At 39.5% G+C, this 21,718-nt stretch overlaps 3 protein-coding genes across 18 annotated transcripts in view; 2 read left to right on the top strand and 1 right to left on the bottom strand.

The window, feature by feature from the left end:
• Positions 1-634: 634 nt before the first annotated feature.
• usp40 (ubiquitin specific peptidase 40) lies at positions 635-13,158 on the top strand. 2 transcript variants are annotated; one of them, XM_069152555.1, is made up of 31 exons: positions 635-1,358; positions 1,469-1,536; positions 1,636-1,749; positions 2,983-3,147; positions 3,337-3,483; positions 3,653-3,796; positions 3,909-4,037; positions 4,237-4,353; positions 4,459-4,566; positions 4,694-4,894; positions 5,030-5,165; positions 5,388-5,469; positions 5,645-5,816; positions 5,916-6,000; positions 6,089-6,159; positions 6,235-6,644; positions 6,723-6,867; positions 6,997-7,057; positions 8,004-8,057; positions 8,305-8,393; positions 8,560-8,646; positions 8,734-8,770; positions 8,960-9,024; positions 9,215-9,289; positions 9,372-9,599; positions 9,862-9,980; positions 10,096-10,161; positions 10,308-10,518; positions 10,767-10,862; positions 11,011-11,105; positions 11,363-13,158. In XM_069152555.1, the coding sequence occupies exons 1-31, from the start codon at positions 1,163-1,165 to the stop codon at positions 11,469-11,471; spliced, it is 3,882 nt and encodes a 1,293-aa protein (XP_069008656.1). In that variant the 5' UTR covers positions 635-1,162; the 3' UTR covers positions 11,472-13,158. The 2 variants fall into 2 exon arrangements, with proteins under 2 accessions (XP_069008656.1, XP_069008655.1); XM_069152554.1 differs by having other exon boundaries at positions 5,027-5,165.
• A 930-nt stretch (positions 13,159-14,088) lies between these two features.
• fabp7a (fatty acid binding protein 7, brain, a) lies at positions 14,089-15,368 on the top strand. The gene is made up of 4 exons (XM_069152556.1): positions 14,089-14,242; positions 14,423-14,595; positions 14,698-14,799; positions 15,047-15,368. Exons 1-4 carry the CDS (start codon positions 14,170-14,172, stop codon positions 15,095-15,097), a joined length of 399 nt encoding a protein of 132 aa, XP_069008657.1. The 5' UTR covers positions 14,089-14,169; the 3' UTR covers positions 15,098-15,368.
• Positions 15,369-18,970: 3,602 nt separating this feature from the next.
• LOC138200095 (trichohyalin) overlaps positions 18,971-21,718 on the bottom strand; it is a 30,236-nt gene continuing 27,488 nt past the window's right edge. For 14 of the 15 annotated variants that reach the window (XM_069152536.1, XM_069152542.1, XM_069152543.1 and 11 more), the window contains 6 exons: positions 20,965-21,012; positions 20,440-20,484; positions 20,255-20,296; positions 20,119-20,163; positions 20,004-20,039; positions 18,971-19,891 (listed from right to left, as the gene is read on the bottom strand). In XM_069152536.1, coding sequence (XP_069008637.1) covers positions 19,806-19,891; positions 20,004-20,039; positions 20,119-20,163; positions 20,255-20,296; positions 20,440-20,484; positions 20,965-21,012 — 302 coding nt within the window. In that variant the 3' untranslated portion in view covers positions 18,971-19,805. The remainder of the gene's footprint in view (positions 19,892-20,003; positions 20,040-20,118; positions 20,164-20,254; positions 20,297-20,439; positions 20,485-20,964; positions 21,013-21,718) is intronic. The other variant, XM_069152538.1, reaches the window with a different exon arrangement.

Below are 21,718 nucleotides of genomic sequence, written 5' to 3'. Positions count from 1 at the left end.
AAAAAAATGTTTTAAACCTGTATCAGCATTTAACATCGAAATGATATTTAACATTTTGTTTACTAATTTGAATGTGTGTTCTCCTACAACATTGGACATTATGCCTCCGCCTGCATGAATTATGTAAAAATAACTGATTAAACTGAGTAAATTATTTAAATTTAAATAAACTATACCGAATATGTTTATATTCAAGAAATAATTTGTGCATTTCATAACCTTCTGCTTGTTTATTTAGTCCCTTTGGCTAATTGTTACAGGCTACAACAGTGCACACATTGCCCCAAGGGACATTATTGCCAACCTCAACAAAAACTGACAACCTCAACACGTGTTTGGTTCTAATAGACCACAAGTCCCATGAGGCCTTGGACCCACAAAGAATGGACTCTCCGGAAATGTAGTTTTTATGTACACGATTCTTATTGCTGTAAAGGAAATGTAACAATAAAAAAATTATATGTTTTGTAGTTGTGTCATAAAGTGGCAGACAATTACAGAAACTGCATCGGTAATAAAAAAATTAAAAAAAAAACAACAACCTTCCCTTACTTTCATTTTGAGTGCGTAACCCGAGGCAGTGCGATACCACAAGACCCACAATGCACCAGTTCATTTCTGCCAGGAAGAAACATGGCTGCCTGCAGTTCAGCGACGGTATTTTTATTTACGCTCCGTTTGTTTTCTGTTTTAAGACAGACAGAGGAAGAAGGAGCTTGTGTCCGAAGCCGTTTTTGAGTAACAGCTCAGCTAACTCAGACGTTAGAGTTTCGGTAAGAAGCCGCTATTTCCGCAGCTGCCGTGACATCGACCGACAAACGTTACCGAGAGTCTTGATTTTTTTTTTTTTTTTTTTTTTTTTTTTTTTTTTTTTTCTCATTTTCGCTGAGCTGTCAAGCTGTTTTCATTTGGTGCCTTTGTTAAAAAAAAACAAAAAACGTAACTGCGAGTCCAACGCGAACACATCGGGTACTAGTCGCAATGTTTAGCCCCGTGAAGTCCTCTTACTTCAGAGTTAGTCCGGCCATTGTCAACCGAGAACTCGGCAAGACCAAGATGAGATAGCAAAGAGGGCACGTCGGAGCGCTCACACACGATTTACTGCGAGGCCGAATAACCCGAGAAAAATAAAACGACAACAAAACAAAAAACCTCACACAGCATGTTTGGGAATCTTTTTGAGGAAGAGGAGGAGGAAGGCTTCTCCTCGCCTTCCTCCAAGGGAAGAATTGCAAAGGGGGGAGCGGAGCCGCCTCCGCCGCGAGGGAGAAGCAATCTGTGCGGAATCAAGAACCAGGGAGGGACCTGCTATCTCAACTCTCTGCTGCAGACCCTGCTGTTCACCCCCGAGTTCAGAGGTCAGGACACAGGACTTTTCCCACTAGCGTAATACACAACCGTTATTATTAATCCCCTCCCCCCCCCCCCCCCCCCCCCTCATTCGTTGTTTGGTGTGTTGTTTTTGCAGAGGAGATGTTCAGTTTGGGTCCGGAGGAACTGGGATCTCTGGACGACAAAGAGAAACCGGAGGCAAAAGTGAGTGTTTCAAGGTGCCTGCAGATGTAACTACCAAATGTGTGTGTGTTTGTTTGTTTGTTTGTGATGCATAATGAGGTTTGTCTTTCTCCTCCTCAGGTCCGAGTGATCCCGCTGGAGCTCCAGAGGCTGTTTGCCCGTCTGCTTCTGGTGGACCAGCAGAGCGCCTCCACCGCCGACCTCACTGACAGCTTCGGCTGGAACAGCAGCGAGGTCTGTGCGCATCATCTCTGTCAGTGAGAAGAACAAAGAGAGGCTCATGTTACACCTCTCATTTCAGTGATTGATTTACTTTCCAGTAATGGCAGGATATGCACGCTGGAAATAAACTGGATTTCAAATTCACTAAATAGCGGTCAAGCCAGCGACCTGACTTGCATTGCAGTTTTTTTGGAGGCCATCCAGCTGCGCACATGCAAAATTAATACATGAAGAAGGAGAGCAGTAAGAAACTGATACAGAATTTGCCACAGGGCATGCAATCCATGTTCCAGGTCAAATCTGTACATGCAGTGATATGATTAAACTGGAAGCAGCACTCCAAAACCATCACGGCATGCCATATTGTATCATTCACGGTAATATTGTTGAAATTAATATGCCCTAAGATTCATTCATATCGTGATGGCCATATTACAGCATGTTGAAATAATGACATCATAATGATATCATAAACATTACGGGCTTAAGTTAGGCACAGGAACAAACATGCCTGTAATTCGTTATAAACGGGGAGTGACTTCAGTAGTGTAGAAGTGATTTGATTCCAAAAGATCAGATCTGCAATAAATCACAGTAATATGTTAATTTTGACTAAATATTTGAAGGGAAACTGTTAAAAAAAAAAAATTCTGTGACAATTCTGTGAAAACTATAGCACAAATTTGGTTTTAATTGTATCTTCTTGAAATGAATATGTTAATTAGATGTTTTTCAGTATCTTGTCACATTATCAATAATATTATGTAATAACCTGAAATATTGTGACGTTGTTTTCGGGTCATATCTCCCACCCCCAAGTCCCAACTTACTACACTCCAGTTTCACAGGGGTTGAAAATATACTGTATAAAGGCAAAAATAAAGTGAAAGATCTGGATGTACTGTTGATCAACGATATTGTCCCACAATGAACTTACAGCTCAGAGGAAATTATGAAGCTGCTAACAACTGGAAAAAAAAATAAAACAAACAAATGGTGATGCAAAAAATGACAGAGGACAGTAAAGGAAAGGGAGAACTTTCTCATTGAGGTTTGCCTGACGTCCATCTTGAACAATCTTTTGTTAGTATAAATCGGTAAGGTACATTGATTTCTTCTGTGTGAAAGCAATACACTATACAAAGTGTAATATAGTACTCTGTGCTACAAGTGCTATTGAACTGGATCACAGTATACAGTATGTCTTTGTTTCTAAATGGATCCTTTTTCTCGTACTTTTTTAAGGGGACGAATCAGCACGATGTTCAGGAGCTGAACAGGATTTTGTTCAGTGCGTTGGAACGCTCTCTTGTGGGCACCAGTGGCAGTACATTTATCCACCAACTCTACCACGGGACCATTGTCAACAGCATTGTCTGCAAGGAGTGTGGGAATGTCAGCCAGAGACAGGTGAGTCCTTTTGGGTCCTTTTGATATATTCTGTCCAAACATACACACACCTCTTTATCTTTGGCCAAATGAGATTTAGTAAGACTTTGATTTCTGACACCATCGGAATAAATGTCACTATTGAATGCCAAGACAAAGATTATTAATTGACTCAGTTTTGGGTTAAATGTATGTTTGTGTCTTCTTCAGGAGGACTTTCTGGACCTGACCGTGTGTGTTTGTGGTGTATTGAGCCTGGAGGAGGCTTTATGGAACATGTTTGTGGAGGAAGAGTTATTTGAGGGCAATAACCTGTACCGCTGCGCACAATGTGACAGTCTGGTGACTGCTGCCAAGGTCGGTGCCAGCTCTGACTGTGTTTACACATAAAAAAGGTTTTAATGCAGAAAGCTAAAAAGAAAACATTTTGTCTAAGTGTCAATAAGCTAGAACCTCTGCTTCATAAATTTTCATAAACAATATACATGCTGTTTCTTACCTCCCTTCACTTTACTTTTTGATTCAGTCAGCCAAGCTGAGGAAGCTGCCTCCATTCATGACTATGTCTTTGCTGAGATTCAGCTTTGACTTTGCCAAATTTGAGCGATACAAGGAGATGGGACGCTACAGCTTCCCGCTCACCATCAACCTGCGACCCTTTTGTGAACAGGTACTTTAGAGAGTTCAACTAATCTTGCTTATTTGTAGATTAGGCACATTTAAAATTACTTTTTTTGACTGGGTGCCATCACTTGAAAATCCTTCTGTTTCTCCTCTTACAGATCGATGGAGAGGACTCTGATTATACATACGAGCTGTTCTCTGTGATTATCCATAAGGGCGGCTGCTATGGGGGCCACTACCACGTTTACATCAGGGACATCGATGAGCTCGGCCAATGGGACCCTCAGGTGAGAAAAAGAGACAAACAAAACAAACAGGAGCAAAAAAAACACATTTTATTAAAAATATGTAACCATTAGTTGCACTTGTTTTTTTTTAGAACATGATTCACATTGACAAAAATGTAAGATAATGTTATCAGAATGGCGCAAACTCTTGTATGTGCACGTTAATAAAAGAATAAAAACCGCTGTGTCTCGTTGCCAGGAGGAGGACTGCAAACCAAAACCTCAGAGGAAAATTAAGGAGCAGGTCAAGGAAGTGTGTGAGCCAACATTACAAGAGGACGACCCTTTGTCCGTCCTCACTGCTATCATTTCCAAGGTACAGTAGGGGTGATTCTACTTTTGGCCTCCCTTTGGCAGCATTTGTCTGCTTCATGTACATTTTCTTTCTGTTTTAATGTGATGTTCCTTTGCTGTCCACCAGGAGTCATCAAAGACTGTCCTGTTGGACCAGCTGGGCCAGAAACTTATGGATAAAATTGGTTCATCGTGGAGCAAAAAGTTCAGAAAACACTATGGGCCCATTGGCAAGGTATCATGGGGGGGTCTGTGTTTATGATTGGTGGTCTTAGGTTTTTATAATTTCTTGTACATATGAACCCCCGCCCCTGTTCTTTAAAAAAAAAAAAAAAAAAAAAAAAAAAAAAATGTTTATGTAGTTCCTACAGTCCCACAACGATGTTTTCATGTTGGTGTCTAATGGCACTCGAGTGGCACTGAAGGCAAACCCGCCAAGTCCAGGGACCGAGCCCCCCGGCCCTGCAGAGGAGACCACTGACTCTGATCCTTCGACTCCTCCAGACCCAGGAGCTTCTGAACAAGAGCCGGGACCAAACCAGAAACCACAATGTGAATCAGAGGTACAAGAGAAACAGCCTCAGTTTAGATTACATTCCTCTAGTGTAAAGCCTTTCGAAGCCTTCATAGTGTCCTCTACATCCTGTGATGACTGTGATGCCTGTTTTCTCACGGTGCATCTTCCTGTCTATCAGCAGGGTAGCCACTGGTTTGACCTTAACGACTCCGCCGTGACCTCCATCAGGGAGTCGGACATAGAGAAGCAGTTCCAGGGCAAAGAGAGCGCCTACATGCTGTTCTACAGAAAAACACAGCTGCACAGGCCCGGTGAAGGTAATGAGAACCATGGTAATGGAAAGATTATGTCTGCTAGTTGGACTGGAGGAAGAAATGGAGGAGAGGTGAAGAAATAAAGTATCAAAAAAGTAAGGATCAGTTAATCCTTGACGTAATATTGATAGCTCATTTAATGTTTTGATCTATCAGCTAAATAAAAGATGTTGTAATAACATAAATCATTTATATATATTCACAGTTTGTTTAATTTTTTTCCAGCTCTGAATAATCCCCAATATAAAGTTCCTTCTCACCTCATCCGGATGGCTCAGGAGGAGAACATCAAACTGCAGCAGATGCGGTACAGAAACAAATACACATATTTACATATTACACTCTTGTCGTTGCACTTAAAGCTGTTTAGTGTATTCTGACTCATAAGAATTTTGTTGTAAATTGGTGAGTGCAAGTGAAAACCTAACAACACCTAGAAAAAGAAGAAAGGTTTATGATAGTTAACATTGTTTCTGTTCCAGTGAGAAGTTTGAAGCCACTAATAACACCGTGGAGCTGCATCTGCACCTGGCACCTTGCTATTGGCTGGAAAATGGAGCCCTGCAAACAGTCAGCAAAGAACCAAACGCGAGCACCACACTCAGCTTTGACCGCAGGAAGACTGTGGGAGACCTGCGATTAGCTATTTATCAGGTATGGCAATTCGAAAAAAACAACAACAACAACAGCTGCTGTGTTTTAAAATCCTGAAAGAAACGATGGGAATTAGTTTGTTTGTATATATGCGTGCAGATGCAGGAACTCTGGGAAGGAGATATGGCTCTGACTGTGGCCAAGAGTCTTCCAGCAGGTTTACACCTCTACAACACTCTTACAGGTTGGACACTAGAAATTACTTTTTGGAAAATACATCAAGAGGGCAGTGATTTGTTTGTTTTTATAACTATGCTCAATTTTCTTTGCAGACGACAGTGTCTCCCTGTACAGTGCAGGAATCTACACATACACTGACCTCTTCGTGTGGAATGGCAAAGAGGTGAGGAAAGTCATAATCCGTCACATTGTTTGCGTTTGCTTAAATAATTGACATTGTTCTTTATCGTCCTTTCAGGTGTGTGGAGCAACTGTCTTAACTGGAGCTGAATGGGAGCCTGTCCTGCTGACTGTAGTCCGTCCCTTTTTGTGCGAAGATGGGGAACAAGAGGTGGAGGATGGGGAAGAGGATGAGGAGAGAAGAGGAGATTTTGAAAATGAGGGCCCCGGGCTTAAAAAGGAGGCACGAGGGTTTGCGGGTGGTGCGACTCTCGGGGAGGTGAAGGAGGCACTGGGGGAGCCGAAGGAGAGTCTGCTGTGCCAGGAGCATAAGGGAAGTGAGAGAAGAGAGCAGGGGGCAGGAGAGGGAGGAGGGGCCAGCGGATGGAGGGTGTTCCCACCTGATGACATGCAGCGGACTCTAAAGGAGCTGTCGCTGAAAGATGGAGACGCTCTGTTGGTGTTGGAGCCGCAGTCGTTTGACAGCAGGTTAGTTCTCTGCCATGTGCTGCATCTAAGGACGTTTATCTTTGTGTTTGTTTTACAACCATCTTCTTAACTGTTCAGCGTCTTCACCCTAAATGGAGATGTGGTCACTGTGACTACGCCGTCTGACTGCCGCTGGCTCCAGGTGGAGTTTCGACCTCATCTAAAAGGAAACGAAGCAGAGGAGGAGAATAAGAAAGTCAAGGTTCCCGCCACAGGAAATATGGTCAGTAGTTTGTTTCTTTGTTTTTATTCTTTCTGGTTGACTCTCCATGCATTTTATTACCTGTCGGTTTAAGCATCTCATTGTTCTTTCTAAAAATCACAACATTTTTGTTTAATGTGTCTCTCACAGCTTGTGAGTGAGGTGAAACAGAGGGCCATAGAAGAGCTGCAGCTACAGGAGCAACATCCAAGTAAGATGCTCAGTATTGTTCATCAAAGCCCAACTGATTCTGGAGTTTTACAGGAAATATCACTGTTAAGGAGTAACAAAATTCCAATATTGATATATTTGCCAATATATTTTATATATATATATATATATAGTGTATAGAGTCTATATAAACACAAATGTTTTCGCAATGATCCCTAAAATGTGATTATTAAAAACTTTTGACACTTCTGACAAAGGTATGTAATGGAGGCGGGATATTTTACAGTTTATTGCCCAAACTGACATCAGTTCAATGAAGCAGGAAGTTTCACTGGAAATTTAATAATCCTAAAAAAATATCCCAAACACAAATGGATCTTTTGTGTTACTTGTAAGTTACCCCAAGCATCTTTTTCTGTAATATTTTCTCAAGAATAAATTTTTTTGAATCGGCCAATATCTATATGGCGATACCAATGTATCTGTGATTCGGCTCCATAACCTATGACTACAACAGCACATGAACACTTAAAAGTAAACAAGTGAATTTGAGTTCATGTGTTATAATGCATTAGATGACATTTAGCGTCTATTTCATCTTTATTTAACAAGTTAACAAACAAAACAATGTAACAAAGTTAAATTACAGGCAATTCAAACTTCAGGGCACCGTTCTTTAGGTTTTGGATTGTGTTCATTCATTATTCATAAATACAGTCTAATTAAAGAGTATTAGATTAAAGAGATCACTCTTTAATCTAATACAATCTAATACAAACTGTTAAATTAGTTTCTGGGTCTATATAGTGGATCTGTGCATGAATCAAAATATGCCTACAATCAACCATGTGATTTTTTTTTTTTCAAGTGCTATTTTTATCTTGGCTTCTACACAGACGGTGACAAAATTTATTTTTATAGAATTTTATTGACCTTTTATAATTTTACTTTCTTAAATCGTGTGTTATTTCTATTTCATTGACCAGGTGCACAGTACTGTCTGAGGCAGATCGACTGCACAGGGAAACTCCTTCCTCCAGGTACGGTGTCATTTGTTACCTGGGGGTTGTTTTGATGGTGGAGCTGACTTGGAGCTGGAAATCCCCCCACGTTTTAACGAAATATTAAGATACACTTTCTTTTACAGTGTTCCCTTGTTAAATGTTTAAACGGTACTCCCCCTGCTTGTAATTTTTCTTCTTATCATCTGTCTTTGAAGTCTCAGAACTCATTTCTGAAGTACACTTGTGTTTTTTTTTAATTTTTTTATCCTGGTTTACCTGACAGTGTGTGAGGAGCTGAGTGTTCGGGATGCTGGAGTGCGACTCATGACCACACTTATTCTTTGTCCGGGAAACGGCCCCAAGGCATCACAGGTGTGTCTTTTATTTGAAGTCTGCAATAAAATCTTTTCTGCTTGCAGCTGCACCGATGAAAGTTACAGAAACCTTTAATCCTGTCCTACATTTTACAACAAATCAAGGAGTTATGAGTGTTTAAATTACTTTATTGAACTTTAAAGATTTGCTCTCTGCATTGCAGCTTTTCTTGCACTTTGCTGTGGGTGCAGCTCCCTCTGCTGGCATGGAGATGGACATAATTGTGGAGAAGACTTGCACTGTGAAAGAGGTGAGGAAATGAAAACTTTTATTTGCTTATGCTCCCAAGTATGTGTACTTTTTTAGAAGATAATTTTTTGGGGATTGTTTTTTGCAGTGTCTAAAGGCAATGCTGGATGCTGTCAGACTTGAAGGTAAAATAAAAATTCAGTAGTTTTCCTAATGTGTGAACATGTTTGTACGATCAAGTCAGCTTTTTGTCAATTTAACCTTGCTGCTCTCCAAAATGATCTCCATTTTCATGAAACTATAATTAAGCTGATTTTTCCTGTAGTGCTTTGGTGCAATATGCAGTTGTTAATGTCGTTTAAATGTGTGCACAGGCACCTGTTGGCACTTGAGGAGGCTCGACTGGTGTGAGGAGATTGGAGAGCCACTTATGGATGAGGTGAGTGGCCGGCAATCGTAAACGATGTCATCCCTAAACCAAACCCAGAACACTAAAAGCTGGAGTAGTGTTTATAATCATTTAAAGTTCATTCATACTGTTTACTCTGCAGACATTGTCCAAGGATATACCCAAATCAGATCACCTTTAAACCTGTGTGGCCACATTAACAACAGCCTTTTGTTCTCAGGATGCTTCTCTGTCAGAGCTGAAGATCAGCAGTGGAGAGACATTAGTTGTCACAGAAGGATATTTGCCTCCGAAGGTACTTCATTGGTTTGAGTTTCATGATATATTATCACTTTGTTGCTTCTCTCTTCAGCATCTGTTGTCTCTCTTTCTGTCAGGGTTTTCTCAGGTTATTTGTGTGGCTGTATAATGATCCTAAAACCGTGGAAACGGGTTTTAATCACACTGATGTCGGCCCCGCTGAGGAGCCGATGCTGGAGGCTTGGACTGCAGGTGAAACACAGAGTCAGTCATCTTCTCTCTGTGGTGGGAACACAGTCGAGCTAAGAAATGTGGGAGTGGTGGAGATATCGGACGAGGTGATTCTGGAGGACCTCAAGACTCAGGTGGGGTGTTTAGGGCATGCCAGTCTCCAAATCAAGGGTTTGCTTGTCTTTTTTTTTTAGTAGATAATCCTTCAAGACTTATTCTAGTGAATTCAGTCTTTATTAGAAAGTCATGACTTTAGAAGAATTTGGTTAAAATGGAAATTACCATGAAAACGCATGACAAGGAAACTCTTCTTTTCTTTTATACAGGACTCAAAATTTTGGCCATAAGAATCTCTATTGATGTTTTGATTGTGATTGGCTCGTCTCGCTCTTTCAGGTGTTGACGCTGCCCGCCTTTCAGGATTTGTGTGTGCCAACCATTGGGTTCATGCGTGTGTGGCAACTGGAGGGACGGAGGCTGGCACGCATCCTTCGAGGACAACAAACCACACTCAGGTCTGAACACTTTGCTCTCACAGCTTTTATTCCTGCAATAATGCTCACCAGATTGTTCATATGCAGAGTGTTTGAGTGCTCCTCCACATTGACTGTTTGGTTTCCCTTTGTTCAGGAAGTTGAAGCTGATCAGTGGTACAGACATCTGTGTGCAGCAGCTACTGAAAGAGGAAGATCTTGGGTAAGGTGCCGATATTTTTAATAACCTATATATCATAAAGTAGAACCTAAATAATTTAGTGTTGAGTCCATCTGTTGTAATTTGTACTTTTACTTACATTTTAAAACTCTTATATTGTTGACCTTAATTTTTTTCTCGTATACAAGGCCAAAGGAAGTGCTGCTGAATGTTAGGATGGGAGTACCGGGGGAGAGGAGTTACTATCCTCCAGAGGAGCTGGTTTGGGATGCGTCCCATGATTCTTCTCCTCGCTCTCTACGCATTTGTCTGGCTGCACACTACGGCCTCTCCCCCGACTCTCTGCTGCTGGCCAAACACCAGCCAGACAAACACAGCTGGGAAGAAATTTCCAACTGGGTAAGATTAGGAGAAAAGAATAAATTCACGAGAAGGAATCTGGCTTTTGGGGGGTTGGGAGTTGCACTCAAGAGTTAGTCGATGGAATGGTGAAAGAAGCAGCGAGCTTGGGAAGAACATCAGAGAGGAATGTTGACGGCATGAAATGTAACAAAAAGTGGCTAACGGGAGATTTGACCTCGTCCTCCAAATCACTGCATTCTCAGGTGCTTTGCTTCTTCTATGAGTGAATTGTATGTCTTCTACAGACCCAGCAGTTTTCCAAAAAGAGGAAGAAGAAAAAGGCAGAGTCTTTGCTGGGAGCACCATTTCACCTCAAAGATGGCGACACGATCGGCATCAAGGTATTAATCAATACTCGTTTCTTATATAAAAAATTTCCCCTCGGGGATTAATAAAGTAAATACCTACCTTATATTGTTTTTGATAAAGGGTCTGAATTTGTTTTTCTGTAGGAAATACTGCATCTGTTCTCAATGTTGTTTTTTTCAGAACCTTTTGGTTGATAACAACAGGGACTTCATCACCCTAGAGGACGAGCAGGGCCAGCAGACGCTCAGAGAGCAGGCAGAGCAACGCAGGAAAGGGTGTGGCTCTCTCTCCTTTGACACATGCAGCAGCGGGAAAAATACTTGTTGTTAAATTTATGGTTTCACAGATGTTACTGCAGAGGAAAAGGGGAAAAAAAAAAAAAAAAAAATCAAACCATGTTGCAGTGCTACGATGAAGCACCTGTGAATCTATACAGACTGTTTCCATTAATTCTGGTCATTGTTTATGTAATGTGACTTTTTACCCAAGATCCTTTTCGTGACATTTTGTACTTATGCTTATTTTTTTTTAGAGGGCAGGCTGCAGGCTCTGACAGTGCTGGATCCCAGAGGAAGGCTGGACAAACCAAATCCAGGAAACCAGAGGTGGCACTGTCAATCAATGTTGGGTTATTCAGATAGCATCCTTCTTCCACGACTGTATGGACGTACCAGGACTGCCTATATCACTACACAGACAGTGAGATGCTACATTGCAGTTAAGACAATCCAGTCAGTTTCGTGCCGTTTGTTTTTCTTACTTCTACCTGCATACTGCCACTATCCTCAAATCTTTTAAACCTGACTAAAATCAAACCTTTGTCTTTCTGACAGACGAACAGAAGGGATTTTGATTTGCTGTTTTATAACAACTGACTGTAATTTGCATTGTTTCGATGCAAAATTGCTGTTTTTGTTTATTTCTATAGAAACTGTCAAAAGCGCAACAACCACACATGCCCTTTATTTCATGAAATTGTCTTTTCTTTTTTTTTTGATTTTCTGAGGGAAAGCATTTTTTTTTGCCTGCATGGATCAGCAGGTAATTTTGAACATAGTGTTGCAGAGAGGAAACAGTTTCTACTTCCTTTGAGTACTTTTTTTTTTTTTTTTTTTTTTGCTACTACAGGCTGGCAGTTATCTTGTGAACTTTAAGGCAATCGAGGTGGAAATTTGTCCCGCAGCCACAGAACCAGTGGCTTTTAAATTCTGACTTTATTCAACAAATTGTCCTCTACAAAAAGCCACTGAAGTGGGAATTGCCATCACAGAGGTCTGATATTCTTTAAAAGGTAACTGGTTGTACAGTAAATGACCCTGTCACTGTACCGCATGAATCAGTGTCTGTATTGATGGGTTGGTTTTAGGCTGTAAGGGAGAGGGGAGATAGGCCTTAATGTGGAGATGCTGCAGTGCTGCTCTCTCCTCCCTACCTCACTCTCTACCTCTCTCACTCTACCTCTGCTGCCCTGTTTTTTTTTTGTTTTTTTTTCTACAACCCACAGTTTTTGTCTTCATCATTTAATTTTCAAACCCTAAACTGTTGCCCTGCTTTATTAAAGTTAACTACGGTTGAAGTATTTAGACAACGGCACACTTTTTTAAGTTTTAGCTCTGTGCACTTGACTCTGGGTGTGACATGCCGCATCAGCTTGGACATATTGAGACGATGGATAACTTTGTCCATTATTGGACATTATCCAGCCTTTTAGAGCTGAAAAATGAAGCAGGCTATATTTCCTATCACCTTAATTTATTATTTCACATTCAAAGGAACTGTATGGAGCAAAAACATCCTTTGGTTATGTCACCGCTTAAGATGCCAGATGAATTAACCTCAGCTCAAGAAATATACTGTAAAACTTCTCTCCATCATTATGTGAAAGTTAAATGCCTGAAATTTCATTGTGGAACATTTAATGTTTTAGTTGCATGCACTATGTGACCTTCAGGGAATTAACAATGAGTAGACAAAATAATTGCATTACTTTTTTTAAATGTATGTTTTGAGGGGGATTTGATTTTGTTATAAAAGATTTTTAAGCTGCTTTAAACATTAATCTGGCCTCGACCAGTGCCATAAATTTGCAAGTAGCATTGTAATCTATTTTGTTCAATTGTTTGAAGCAGATGCCTAAAACTGACAATATACTTGGCAATTATGGGATTTTATTTTGTATGGTATCAATTACTAGTGTTAAGGATTACATCTTTGGTGTTATTGATAAGAAATGATCTACTGTATTGTAACAGTGGACATCTGTTTGTATTCATGTCAGATTGTATTTGCAGAAAGTATTTTATGAACCATAAAGGTATACTGTATTAATTGTCAGTCATGTTAATTACAACTAAACAGAATTACTGCATTTTCTATCGCAGGAGTTCAGATTCTAACGGCTTTCTGTGAAAACCGGTCAGACTGAAATATCTCAACAACTATTCAACACCATCAGATTCGGAACAGGCATTAAAGGTCCACGGAGGATAAATCCTAATGAGTTCAGTGATCCGTTGACCTTCTGTGCCACCAGCAAGCTTACACAAGAACTGTCAAACTCTAACCAATGGATTGGTGCAAAACTTTGCCCATGTATTCACGTTTACCACACGATAAATTCTAATGGTTTGGGGATCATGTGACTTTTCCTGTAGTGTCAGGTGAGACAGACATTTCTGCTTTCAGCGAAATGTGTCGATAACACGTGAGCTTAACTTTTTCTGTAAGCGTAATCATCACGTCAGAGTTAAATGTTGTCCAGTACTTGGGTTAATGACTAAATACCCGTCAAACTAATGACATTTACATCAACTCGTGCAGCTGCTGTTTTTTTTTTTTTAATCTTCGCACTAATTGACAAATATTTACATGCTAAAATGATAAACTATGGTGTCATATGTTAGCAGCATCATGCCTGACAAAGCAGTTAGTTTGGATCTCGACTCCAGTCTTTTTCTTTATTGCACTGCACGTGTGTCCATACAGATGGAAAGAGAACATTAACTTTATTTATGTAAATATGATTAGAAATATGTTCTTTTTGTCAAGATTATTTCCATTTTATTTTATACACTGGGGAGTAGGTGTCCCACATACAAGTGATAATCCTTCCGAGTTCACCCATGAAGTGTTAACAGCACACTTTGCGATGGCCAATCACAGCCCACTAAAGTGTCTGGAACATCCAATCACCTTTTCAGGCTGCGGTTTAAGTCCCCGCCCTCTTTTACAGTATGAATTTGACAGGCAGGCACTGCACCGGCTGCAGGATTTACTGCACGGAGAGCAGAGACTGTCTGACAGTTGACTGACTGAACTGGACCCATAACATCTGCAAAAATGGTTGATGCTTTCTGCGCTACATGGAAACTGGTCGACAGCCAGAACTTTGATGAATACATGAAGGCACTTGGTGAGTAAAAATGTCTTTTGTTTTCCGCTTCACAAGACACACTTTTTCTAAAGTTTCCATGATATTGGCTGCTTATTATATATTTTTTTCAAGATACTTTTAAGTACAAAAAAGTCTTAATTTGTCTTGATTTGCGTCCAGCATAACGTATTTATTAAAGGCATGCTTTTCTTTTGACAGGTGTGGGTTTTGCCACGAGACAAGTGGGCAATGTCACCAAACCAACAGTTGCGATTAGTCAAGATGGAGACAAAGTGGTGGTGAAAACCCTGAGCACCTTCAGGAACACCGAGATCTCCTCCAAACTGGGAGAGGAGTTTGATGAGACCACACCTGATGACCGACATGTCAAAGTAAGTTGGGGTACATTTTTCACTGTAAGATGTTCTGCGTTCTGGCTAAAACACTTTCCTGTGCTGGTTTTAGATTAACAAAAATATTCTCTCTGCTTGCAGTCTACCTTCACCATGGAGGGAGACAAACTTGTGCATGTGCAGAAGTGGGATGGCAAAGAGACCAAATTGATCAGAGAGATCAAGGATGGGAAGATGGTGATGGTAAGCCGAAATAACACTTGTCCTGCCCTGCTTGTGATTGTGGGCACATGTATTAGTTAATGGAGCAATTTGCTCCACAGATCCGTGTACTGCATGGGCACTTTGAATCATGTTAAATGAAGCTACCTGGCCTTGCCTTTGCAATTACGCAGGAACTGATAGCATATGACCCAAATGGATTGTAACTTGCTTTACTTGATCTACCATCATTTACTACCTGTTACATGTTTTTTTTTTCTTCCTCCAGACACTAACCTTTGAGGGAGTCCAGGGGGTCCGCACATACGAGAAAGCCTAACTTTACCATCCTCTTGAAAGAGCAAATCATCCCAGCACTGCGAATGATCAACAGGGTGTTGTCCTTTTTTTTTTTTTTTTAAGAAGAAGAAAAATCTAAATGTGTTTTTACTGCGGTGATTTGCACTTGATTTGTTGTTGTAACATGAGTTAAATATTTTAGGGAATCTTTTGTAAGACCTTTTGTAAGAAATTCATCAGGTTGAAGGGCCTAAACTGTTTCATTCTCTATGTCACATTTGAAAAAGGGAAAATAAAACTTCTGAACTAAATCTCTTCAATCTCTCAGGCACTTCAGTTGGTCTTTACAAGTCACCATCAGCACCACTTTATCTCAACAGAACAGTCACTTCCATTTAGGGCATCCTTCTTTCTTTGCAACTTTGTATGCAGGCCTACATTTCTTTTCAGATATGTCAGCCTTAATCGTGGGAACAGTGCCGTCCCTGTGATGGGTCAGTTCCAGGTGACAGCTGCAGGGTGACGGCGCGGGCCAGAGCTGACCGTGCAGCAGCAGCCAGTGTGACCATTGAACTCAGTGGAGTGAATGCACTCTAGTAACCCCCAGATGGTCAGAGACAATGTGGAGCTGAAGGGGAGGTGGGGCGATGATGTCACTCACCTCGGGATAATCCGGTTTAAGTTGTGGTGTCATTACGTAGATGCATCATTCGATGGTGTGTGAACCAACTGTGACTGAACACTGCCGCCGGTGTGACAGGCAGGTGACGAGAAGAGAGGACAGAGTTCAGGATGTGGTCAGTTTGTTTCAATCCAATATTCTCCAATATCCGTTTAGTGGTTTACAGACTATAAATAGTCAGTCAATAAACGTCTGTCCAACTTAATATATTCAATACAAACGAGTATTTCTCACTGTTTTAATGCCCGTGCTCATTTGAAATGAACCAGCCTCCCTGTCCTGCCCTGTGTGCTGTTTCCAACCAACTGAGCGCTGTGACTACAAGTGGCCATTCTTCTCATCTCAACACTCATGCTGCCAAGTTTCGGGCCACATCTGAATAGCCCGTGACACAAAGAAGCTGTGCTAACTGGAGTGGAACTCATTTGGCAGTTGCCAGCTGAATTAATTTAGATTCAAATCTGTCTTTGTGCTCCAGTTATAGTAGCTACACTAAAAACGTGCCCATACTCCCACAAAACCATTTGCATAAATAGTTCAGGCTGCACATAGTTAAAAGAAAAGTTCAGCACAGTTTACGTTACAATTTTCACAGCAGCACGATCCCATTGAAAAGGTAGAAAATCGAGTGTATCACTTTTCATGTTGGGGAGACTATTCGAGATAATAATTTAGTGCAGCTTATTCTGTCCTCAGTGCTCTTCCCAGGAGAGCAGCAACAGTTTCCCCTTTGTGAGGAATCTGTGTCAGTGGTGTTTGGTGCACACTAGAGGATTTTTAAAACCTTAACCAATTTTTTTTAAATGTTGGAAATTGTTTATATCAGAGTGAGTTTTGCAAGGACTTAGGATCTCAGAAATAAAGTGATCAAATGGGATTTCAGAGCAGTAACTGCACCATTTTGTAGCAGCTGCTGGGCAACCCGAAGGGTTTGTCGTGAAAACTGACTTAACTGTAAAGAAAACACACACACACACACACACGTTAAAGTCGTTTTGATCATGTCAGTGAGAGTTTTGGAAAATAATGACTTTAATTGACTTTCAGCAAGCGCAACCATGAGCGCAGCTTAAAAGGAAAGTGGCAAGTCTCGCGAGAGTTTTGTCAAGGGCCCGGCGTTCAAGGGTCGCGACGTTTTACGCCGAAAGGCGGTGAATTTAGCTGCGGACATTTTGTGCACAAGATCTGCTGCTTCCAGAAGTACCTGAACTAAAGCTGATATGAGATATGAGAGCTGGACGTTAATAACGCCGTGGATGCATGATGAGAAGGGCATCACAGATGCATTCGCCATGAACCACAACAACAGGTCCTGACCTGAAAGATGACATCAGTGGGTGAGTGGGCTCGCTCCTTCTTCAGCTGCTGTGTATTTGTGTTTGCAGTGAGATGGACAGGTTTAATGTCACAACATTGGAAAAAGCCGACAGTCGCCACTCACTGTGTTTATGTAGATTTAAAACGATAGTAACAAATTGTTATAGTAAGTCATTATAATTTGGGAAAACCGATTCGCAACTTTGTGGCGTCGTATAGCAACTACTAAACACGGCAGTAAAAAAAAAAAAAGATCCTGGCGTTGCTTATGTTTCATAGCTTCACAAACACAAGAGGCAGATCGTCTGTTCTTTGCACGTGTATGTGCTCTTGTTTTTCACACGTGCTACAATATTTATGCACTTTGCATGGATCACAAAATAGTGCTGTCACCTGGGTAAAAAAAAACAAAAACAAAGCTGAACTTTGTGAGAAAAGTTGTGGTCAGATAAAAGACAAACACTTGCGTTGCTTTTGTTTTAATGTCAAATTGCTCCAATTCACAAGCATAATGAGGGTGTAATTGGAAAAAAAATAATTATACATATTGTAATTTTACTGCAGGTAAAACGCAGTTTCAGTGGTAATGGTTCAGGGATAAAACTCGTAATTTTTTTTTTCCATTTATTCAACTATTTACAGAAAATATAATTTAAGTATGAAGGATTCGTTACTTGTACTTCTGTTAGCAACACCACTGAGAGACAAATGTCAGCGTCTGGTATCAAATACCCTGATTCTTGTGTTCGAGTGTGTGCCATTTATAAAGTTCTGAAAAAAAAATATTGCAAACATTTGAGAGCATAAACCAAGACCACACACACACACGCATCATGCACAGTTCATTCAAAGACAAACATACAGTGTTGAAATCACTGACATAATCAAAAAAAGTAATATTGCACATGTTCACTTGATAAAAGTGAGTCTTTAGTTACAGTTCAAATTGAAATATATATATGGATCTTAAGTCCCCTTTTATTAAAATGTCTTTAGTCATGCTATCAGCCACGTCTTCCAAAACTAAATATTCAAAGACAATGTAATGTTATTTTAGGGGGAAAAAAACACCCCTAAGTTCATCAGTGATCGTGGAGCATCACCTTAAAACTCCTTCTGTCACAGTTCAGCCACTGAAGTCTCGGCTGCATCAGTCATCATAAAGAGTCTTAATTATTTTAATTTTAAAGATAAGTGAATTTTGCATTTGAATAGACTCAGGATTAGTGATGCAAGCTTTTAATAACTGCCTTCTATGCAACATATGGAGCAAAATGTAACGAGCCATATGTAGCTGGTGCAGACTGAATGAGAAATGTTTTACATCTGAGATCATCAGTCCAAACATGTGACGCCCTCTGCAGCAAGTGGGTCTGATCACACAGCATGTCGATGTAATCCGAGATGTTAATGTTTCAACATTAGACTCAACCAACATCGTTTTTGTCTGTCTATGATTTTGAATACACGATTTGGCTGTTTGGTGTATGACCAATAGCAGTATTCAAAATCAGTCTTGCAGCCCTTACTGCACATTTAAAGTACAGGATAGTCTAATAATAGAAATCCTATGTATATTATGCTACATTTTAGCAAGATGCTATTATAAGATATGCATTAATATTATGTTATATATGCATGAAATAGACAATATTAATTACTGTCCTGTTTATAAGAACCTGCTTAAAAGCTTTCCAAAATATGTCAAGTTTCTGCTTGGTGAACACACAAACAGCCTGTGACCAAAGTCAATGACAGTGTGTTTTTGGTCAATCAAGGAATTACAGAGTGAATCTGATACTTGATGGTAGAAACAGTCAAAAACAAAACTGAACTCAGACCTCATTCTGAGAGTTCAGGCAATATTATACATGTCATTAGCACCGATATCAAAATGAGGAGTTGGTGCAGATATCCAGATGGTTTGGTTTAATAAGACTTTAAATGTCAACATTTCAGGTAGATTTCCATCAGTAAGATTGGGAGCTCTCAAATACAGTGCACGGTCATTCCTTTTGATGCCTAAAAATACAAAAAGAAAAGGAAATAAAACATCTCTGCTCTATGTTTAAAAGTACCCAGTCGGAAAAAAAAAGGAAAATGTGTGAAAAAAAAGTTTCCTTGAAATTAATGAATATCTAGAATTATTAACAAACACAAAAGGGCATTTAAAACCACACTGATGACTGATAATAAAAATGAGTGTATAAACCACTTTTCAAGTAAATGTGTGCCGAGAGGAAATTAATCCCCATCCAACTTAAATAAACGACTGTGGCCATTTTTTGTACCCTGTTTACAACATATATTGTAACTAAAAAATTGCACCATCATGCAGTAGCACAGACTTTTTTAATACTGATTACAAGAAAATGAAGTGAGGTGTAAAATATATAAGTTTTGTTCCTTTCTAAATAAATGAGCCACAGAAGTTATTGCATTAGATTGTTCCATTTAAAATATTCTCATGATATCCACCTTTCAAAAGAACTGAGCACAGAAAATAAAATTAAAAAAAAAAACAATACAAAAATCTAAAGGAATGACACGCTTGAATTTGGTACGAGAGCTCAACCAATTCTGGAAAAACAATATCGGTCCATCACATAAAATCCCACATCATCCTTTGCAGTCCAGGCTTTTCTGAACAGCAGCTGCTGTGTTTCAGCGTCGCGGGGTGGGACGGGACCTTGTCCTTATCAGTAAATTGACTAAATTGTAACCCTCAGACTGGATTCAGGCTGAAGCCTCAAATCTGCAGCGGTGAGAAGGCGTAGAACGGAAACTGGGCCTCGTCCTCGTCCACAAAGAAACACTGGAAGTAGGGTAGCTCGTCTGTGGAGTGGGACGGTACAGAATAATTTTGTGTCTGACATTCGAGAGGAGAGTGCTTACAATTTACACAGTTGTGTGACATCTTGATAATAAAAAGGGAATTTGTACTTACCTTCCATAAGAAAGCTGTCTGATACAGAAGGCTCTGCTGTTAAAAAGCAAACATAATGTTAACCATAAAACAAGACAGTGTTGTAATACCTTAGATTACACTAAATATAAAATACCTTTGGCTTTCTCCTCCCTGGCAACTTTCTTCTCAACAGGTTTTTCTACAACAACAATTTTGTATATAAATTAGGTAAATAAAGCAACTGATGTATTTCGAACTCTCGAAATTGAATTGCTTTACAAACACGATACCTTTCTTTGCAGACTCCTGAATCTCTTTAAGAACTCTGGCTTCTGCAAATGAAGACAAAATATATTCATGGAAAAAAAAAAAAAGTCAAACATTGAAACAGTTTATGGTATTGCTGTATACATTTCATGCAAACATTTAGGTGATTTAGATAATATTGATTTTCAAAGCTGATTGTATTCTGTACCTTTAGCGTCCTCTGCTTTGGCTGCTTTCTTCTCAACTGTTTTCTCTAAAAACACAGAAAAAAAACAAGACAAAACATTTTGGTCATGAATAATTCAGGTTTAGTGTAAAGTAAAGCTTAGTGTAAACTGTTTGATTTATGGCCACAGGTAACGATTATTTTCATATTTGATTGTCTTAATTTGCTTTGGTGAAAATGTAAGGAAATATGGAGAAATTAAAAATAATATTAGACAGAAAATCTCCATATTTTAGAGTCTAAAAACCAGCAATTTGTTTGTATTTTTGCTTGCATAATGACTCAAAATATTGATCAAAAATTGTTGCAGATTTTTTTTCTATTGATTTCAAATTAATTGAATGAATGTTGCAGCTCTAGTTTGATTACAAACGCGTTGCTGCTTGAGATACCCGTCTTTCTCTTCTCTTTGTCTGTAAATAATCCCCTTTATAAAATTAATTTTGCATAAATTAACAGCATGTCATATATATTTTATGATTTAATTCCTCTGCGGTAATTGCATACCTTTCTTTGTTGCTGTGGGTTTGATCTTTTCTTTTAAAACCGGAGGCACTGTTTTGCAAACACAAATAGGGAAGAAATATACAACATATACACAATATGTTTCAGAATCATTGACAAATTTTACTCTTCATAAAGGTAAAAAGGGTTTTCTTTTTTGCGAATGTAATCCAGTCTGCCTTGTTTGCATATACATTTTAGTTTTGGAGTATATAACATGATCTCTGTTCAGATGTAGCTCCTCAAAACCCTTATGAAAAGGCATGCTGACGAATCCAATAGCAAAGCAAAGAATGAAGCATCACAACTAAGAAACTTCTTTGTACCACTTCCTAATAAGGTCCATTTTGTGAAGAGTTTATATGTAATAGCTAAAAAAATATAATTGATAGAAAAGAGCAAAACATCAAAATCCAAATTCATAAATAACTGTCTCGTCAGAAAGTGGGAGACCAATGAAGAGTTATGTTTTTCCGACATTTGCAATGATGAACAACAGCCAGTGGGATCTGTCACATGGTACCCTAAATGTGTTATTATAATCTCAACTAGTTATGACTTTTATAAGTGAGGCCTTATTGAAAGTGGCAGCTATTTCTCAGGGTTGATATAATGACCAGCATGCATTTTCTGTAAGACCATGGGAAAGATTAATATCAGTATATGTGTTGCGTATACAATTTATAGACAACAGATCAATATACATGAATTGTCTATAAATATAAAATAATTTTCTTGCTGGATGTAAAACTATCTA

This window comes from Embiotoca jacksoni, unplaced genomic scaffold, assembly GCF_022577435.1.
Source record: "Embiotoca jacksoni isolate LCO1_2020_lvr unplaced genomic scaffold, fEmbJac1.0.p SCAF_18, whole genome shotgun sequence".
Taxonomy (NCBI): Eukaryota; Metazoa; Chordata; class Actinopteri; family Embiotocidae; genus Embiotoca; species Embiotoca jacksoni.
This window is presented reverse-complemented; position numbering and strand designations above follow the sequence as displayed.